This window comes from Neophocaena asiaeorientalis, unplaced genomic scaffold, assembly GCF_003031525.2.
Source record: "Neophocaena asiaeorientalis asiaeorientalis breed wild unplaced genomic scaffold, Neophocaena_asiaeorientalis_V1.1 scaffold283, whole genome shotgun sequence".
Lineage (NCBI taxonomy): Eukaryota > Metazoa > Chordata > Mammalia > Artiodactyla > Phocoenidae > Neophocaena > Neophocaena asiaeorientalis.
Window position 1 is genome coordinate 2,522,792 of NW_020172827.1, and position 6,014 is coordinate 2,528,805.

Here is a 6,014-nt window from a genome sequence, read left to right on the forward strand (position 1 = left end):
GACTGACGGTATGATTTATTTAGTTCCAGTATACTGCAGTGGATTACAAATAATCTGTACGTTTAAAAGGAAACTCTTCTGTCATAAGAGAGCAAGCTGTAACTCAAGGACTGGAGCCGGTTTCCCCCATCCCCACAGCGCTGGCTCTGGCCAGTCAGCATTCACACCAAACAGACCCGTCTATTAATAAGCCAAGCCCTCTCTCCCGACTGCCAGCCTTCTGAATGGAATGACAAGGGGCCATCTCTTTAAAAACGTCAAGGAGCAGAAATCTCTGCTGATTCCCCCAGGAACCTCTATAAAGGCACGGGTTCTTTAAAGCAAGCTAGAGAATGAACCTGTCAGTGGGTCGGCTCTGTGGAAGAACAATCCTGGTCCCTCCCCCTGTTTTCCAGTAGTGGCTAGTGGCTCTCAAAAGATTTCCCAGAAATTTGCTTTAAGGAAAATCACAGCTTTCTTGATTAGCATCTAAAAGGCACTTACGCACATTTTCACTTAGGAAATTGATTGAGAGATGAAGAGTAACACTGAACCATTCTCTTATCCTGAATGGCCAACATTCTGGATCTAAACTGGTAGGTGGCTGCACCGCCGCGGACAAGAGAGCCGCTTCTCATTATTCCCAGGCCCGGCCGTGTTCACTGGCTTCTCTGTACGTTTTCAAAAAGCAGACTCCACGTCACCCATCTCCACGCACACAGTCTTTAGTTGTGAATAATATTCAATTGTCACACGGCCATTCTCTCTGCCAAACCCTGAAAGGAAGAGAAGGGGTGAGGGTGAGCCATTGCGGTAATCCAGCCACAGTGACCTGCAGAAACAGGCACGGCTCCCAGGGCTGGAGAAGAGTGCAGAGCCAAGAAGTTCTGGGATCAAGTCCTCAACTGCATGTATTAACTGTGGAGCTAGACGTGGGAAAAGTGACACACTAGCCTTCGGGGACGGGGAAATATTTAGGTTTCATTTCTTACCAGTACGACTCTTAACTTCTAGTATCTACTCTTCTAGACTAAGGTCGAAAAATGTTCAGACTTTCTTATCAAGCATTAGAGCATTCTCTACAATTATCAATCAACCTGATGCCTTTGAAAGTCAGTGCTAACTTAGAACTTAACTCTACATAATAGGCTTATTAACCTTCTCTTATACTAAATCTGTAAGAGCACCTACTATTTATACTCTGTCCACTCACGTGGGGAGTGGACCCTTTAGGCTCTCAGGTTACTCAAAGCCAAGACACTGCCCAATCAATAGTAGATGAGGTTACAGGACAGCCTTCCTTGTGTCCCCTACCCCAGACTGAGGCAGGCTCTGCATCCTAAGAGCAAGGCCCAGTCTCCAAAAATGCACATCTCCAGGGGGCATCATTCCAAATGCGACATACACAATGGCCCTGCTAAGGCCTCACTCTGCCTTTTGTTCCTTTCCAAATCCTCTCAGCATGGAGCCCACTGGGCATGTTAGGCCAGCTTTCTGTCCCTCTCATCTCATATAGGCATATCCATGGGCACTGATCCAAAGATTCAGGTTTAGGGAAGGGAAAGCTGGCCTCAGAGGCCCCACTGAGGCCAAAGCTGCAGATTCCAAACAAACTGAGGGTTATGAATGAATAAAACAGAGCCTTGGTTCCTACCCTGCCTTTAGGTCTGTGTTACAGCTCCTCCAGGTACCCCATAGGGACAAGGATGACTAGTGAAGTATGACTAGAGAATGCCAGAATGATACCAAACGCAATACCAAATAAAACTGTCAAATTAACACCCACCATCTCATCATCATTCATCCGTGTTTATATGTTTGCCAACACGGTGATGGCCATAAATATCTGCCAGGAGAGTAGGGGTCGGACTCTTAGAATGGCGCACCTACAAAGTCCAAACCAATTTTCATACAGAATTGGTGAAATTAGCAACAAACTCCAAAGAAAGAACCTCAAAGTAATGGCTATGTTCCTGATGCCTCAAATCTCCTAACAGACTAGATTTACAAACTTGCCATGGTTAGAACGCCTAGGGGTGGTTTTACACTTAATGGCAATCACAGACTGTGAGGAAAAAGTAATCCTACCCACGAGATAAACCTTTTTCAGATATATGTCAGCTGTTCACAATCCAGTCTACACCTCAAAGACTTCTGGAGAGCTTCTGGAAAAAATAAAGATGCTCAGCTTCCATTCCCAGAGACGGATACAATGGGCCTGGGGAGGACCAGGAATTCATATACTTTTCCAGGTGATTCTGATACACACACAGGTTTAGGAACCTGTTCCATAAGGACTGAATTATGACCAGTGTTTCTAGAGACGGAGGTTTGCTTTCACGGTTCCCAGATCCTCACCTGACTTCTTATATCCACCAAAGGGCAACTCCACTGGGCTGACATTATAGTTGTTAATGAAGCACATTCCAGCCTGAAGCTCAGCCACCACTCTGTGGGCACGCTGGATGTCCCTATGAAGAAAAAAATGCATTGGTTATTCACAGTTTCTTTTGCTACAATCTTACCAGGAAAAGTTAGACGGTCACTTCTAAGGGTCTCAAGACATTGCCAAATTCTTGTTTCTTCAAACTGTGTTTTTAAATCTTATACCATCCATGCAAAATAGATAAGGATTTGAATTTTATAGTCTCATCCAAACGCATGTATAAAATAAGCAGCAGCAACAAGGATGCCAAAACAATTCAATGGGGGAAAATAGTCTTTTCAACAAATAGTGCTAGAACAACTGGATATACATATGCAAAAGAATGAAGGAAGATCCCTTTCTTACACTACACGCAAAAATTAACTCAAATGGGTCACTGACCTAAAATGTCAGAGTGAAAACCACAGAACTCTTTGAAGCAAACAGGAATAAATCTTCATGACCTTCGGTTAGATACAATCTTCTTAGACATGACACCAAAAGTAACAGATACAGAAAAAACAGAATAATTACACTGACAAAATTTAAAAATTTTGTGCTGCAAATGAGACTATCAGGAAAGTAAAAAGACAACTCACAGAAATGCAAATTAAAACTGATACAAGACACTACTGCACAACCTCTAGGATGGCTAAAATCAAGAGAACCGACAATAACAATTGCTGGCTAGGATGTGGAGAAACTGGAACCCTTATACATTGCTGATGGGAATGTAAAACGGTACTGCCACTTCGGAAGACAGTTTAGCAGTTCCTCAAATAGTTAAACACAGAGTCACCATAGGATCCAGCAATTCCACTCCTGGGTATATACCAGAAATGAAATATACAAATATCCACACAAAGACTCATATATGAATGCTCACAGAAGCATTATTCATAATAGCCAAAAAGTAGAAACAGCCCAAATGTCTGTCAATGGGTCAATGAATAAACAAAATGTGATATATCCATACTACAGAATATTACTCAGTAGTAGAAAGGAATAAAGTAGTGATACATACTATAACAGTAAATGAACTTTGAGAAGAAGCCAGTAGATGAACTAAGTGAAAGAAGCCAGTCGTGAAGGGTCACATACTGTATGATTTCATCTACGTAAAATATTCAAAATATGCAAATCTATAAAGACAAAGTAGATCAGTGGTTGCCAGGGACTGGGGGGAGGGGAAAATGCAGAGTAACTGTTATTGTTCTTAGAATGAAGAAAATGTTCTAAAATTAGATTATGACAGTTGTACAATCTGTAAATATACTAAAAACTATTGAATTGTACAATTTAAATAGGTGAATTGTTTGGTACATGAATTATCCCAACAAAGCTGTTTAAAAAAAGAAAAAAAGGAGTTACCCTCCTTTGTAACTGGCCTTTGTCTGTATTTTGGTGGCGAAGCAAAGCAAGAGGAGAGACTTATCCCACTCAATCCTCAAATCAAAAAAAGCAGCTCCTGGGACTTCCCTGGTGGTGCAGTGGTTAAGACTCCACACTCCCAATGCAGGGGCCCTGGGTTCGATCCCTGGTCAGGAAACTAGATCCCACACGCATGCTGCAACTAAGAGTTCACATGCCACAACTAAAGAGCCCGCCAGTTCAATCCCTGGTCGGGGAGCTAAGATCCCGTAAGCTGTGAGGCACAGCCCCAAAAAACAAAGCAAAACAAAACAAAACAAACAAAAAAGCAGCTCCTCAGAGAGGACTTTTAGGGTAGTGAAACTACTCTGTATGATATTACAACAGTGAGTACAAGTTATTATACATTTGTCCAAACCCATAGAATGCACACCAAGAGTGAACCCTAATGTGGACTATAATCTTTGGGTGATAAAGATGTGTTCATGTAGCTTCATCAATTCTAACAACTGTTCCACTCTGGTGGGGGATGTGGATCATGGGGGAGGCTATGCATGTGTGGGGCAGGAGTAGCTGGGAAATCTCTGTACTTCCACTCAGTTTTGCAGTGAACCTAAAAGTGCTCTTAAAAATAAAGTCTATTAAAAAAAAAAAAAAGTAGCTCCTCATTTTTTTCTTCAGAACTCAAAAAGAAGCTACTACATCAGGTCCTCAAGGGAGACTTGGGTCTTCCATCCCACGTTCCTGACCACAAATCTACAAAAAATAATAACCTTGTATGTCACTAAAGAAACAGCATAATCCCAAGTGTAAAACAGTCTTAGAAAACTGCCTACTACTGCCAAAGACTAATCAGATTTTGTACATAAACAAGCAACCTACAAGAATTTTCTAAGAAATTTTTCTCCGAAATCACTTTCTGTTTTTCTTATAGTGGTTAAAGTTTATGTACAAAGATATTAATCCCAACATTACTTGCAACAGTTAAAATTGGAAATAGCACCCTAAATACACAACAATAGAAAAAAGGCCCACATGTGTTACAATGCATTCCAATTTAGGGACTTCTATAAAGCTAAAAATCATGGCTTTGAAGGATACTGCCCAGTATTCATATGCTTATGGATTTCTAAATTCCTTGACATACATGTTTTTAACAGGCACCTAACATGATGCTTTACATAGATCAGAAACTTAAATATTTATTCAATGTATGAATGAAAAAAGGATAGAATTTTCATCAATAAAGCTAATAGCTTAATTTAAACTCAACACTAGGGTTCTCTGGCTATTCAGGGCTAACTGTGAAATGCTACTTTGCCATCTTTTGACTTTAGCTGAAGCAAATAGAAAGTGCTGATGAAAATGCAGTGAGGGCAAACTCCAGTGAGGGAATAAGATCAATTAAATATCTAAGAAGACACTGCAGCCCCATTTCTTCAAAGCCACTTGGGGTGTCCTTCCCCACCTACCTGGTGAAGACACCAGCTGCTAGTCCGAAAGTGGTATCATTGGCTCTTTCCAGAACCTCAGCTTCAGTGTCAAATGATAAAATGGACATAACCGGTCCAAAAATCTCTTCTTTCACACAGGTCATGTCATCTCTACAATTAGCTGCAAACATTATTAAAAAACCAAACATCAGCAAAGGAATGATTATTTCTGGCACGTTAAAATTTCCTGTTCATAGTAAACAGTGAATACACGGCTTTAGAGAAATTTCAATGTGACATTTTCAGTGTGAATATAAATCCGAGCATCCTTTCTGCATGACGATTTAACACTACATATTAAGGAGCCACGGCCTCTGTGTTCATTCTAAATCTACTTTTTTGAATTCATCATAAGGAAATAGCTAATGAGGTGTACAAGGATGTACATACAAGGACTTCCATCACAACATCCCTGTGACAGTCAAAACTAGAAGCAACACACTAGACATCCAAAATAGATGGGATGATCACGTGAATGGTACACAACCCAATGATGAACTTCTATGAAGCATCAAAAAGTAATGTTTCGGGGCTTCCCTGGTGGCACAGTGGTTGGGAGTCCGCCTGCCAATGCAGGCGACAAGCTAAGCCCGCACGCCACAACTGGAGAGCCCACGCGCCCCAACTACTGAGCCTGCGTGCCCTGGAGCCCACATGCCACAACTACAGAAGCCCACGTGCCACAACTAAAGAAGCCCATGCACCACAACAGAGACTCAGCGCAGCCAAAAAAAAAAAAAGGGGGA

At 41.5% G+C, this 6,014-nt stretch overlaps 1 protein-coding gene across 1 annotated transcript in view; it reads right to left on the reverse strand.

Annotated features, from left to right (window-relative positions):
• The window catches only part of ALDH9A1 (aldehyde dehydrogenase 9 family member A1), a 28,733-nt gene continuing 22,719 nt past the window's right edge, over positions 1-6,014 (reverse strand). The window contains exons 9-11 of the mRNA XM_024741977.1: positions 5,248-5,389; positions 2,338-2,450; positions 1-755 (exon numbers count right to left, since the gene is read on the reverse strand). Of these exons, the coding sequence (XP_024597745.1) occupies positions 661-755; positions 2,338-2,450; positions 5,248-5,389 (350 nt within the window). The 3' untranslated portion in view covers positions 1-660. The remainder of the gene's footprint in view (positions 756-2,337; positions 2,451-5,247; positions 5,390-6,014) is intronic.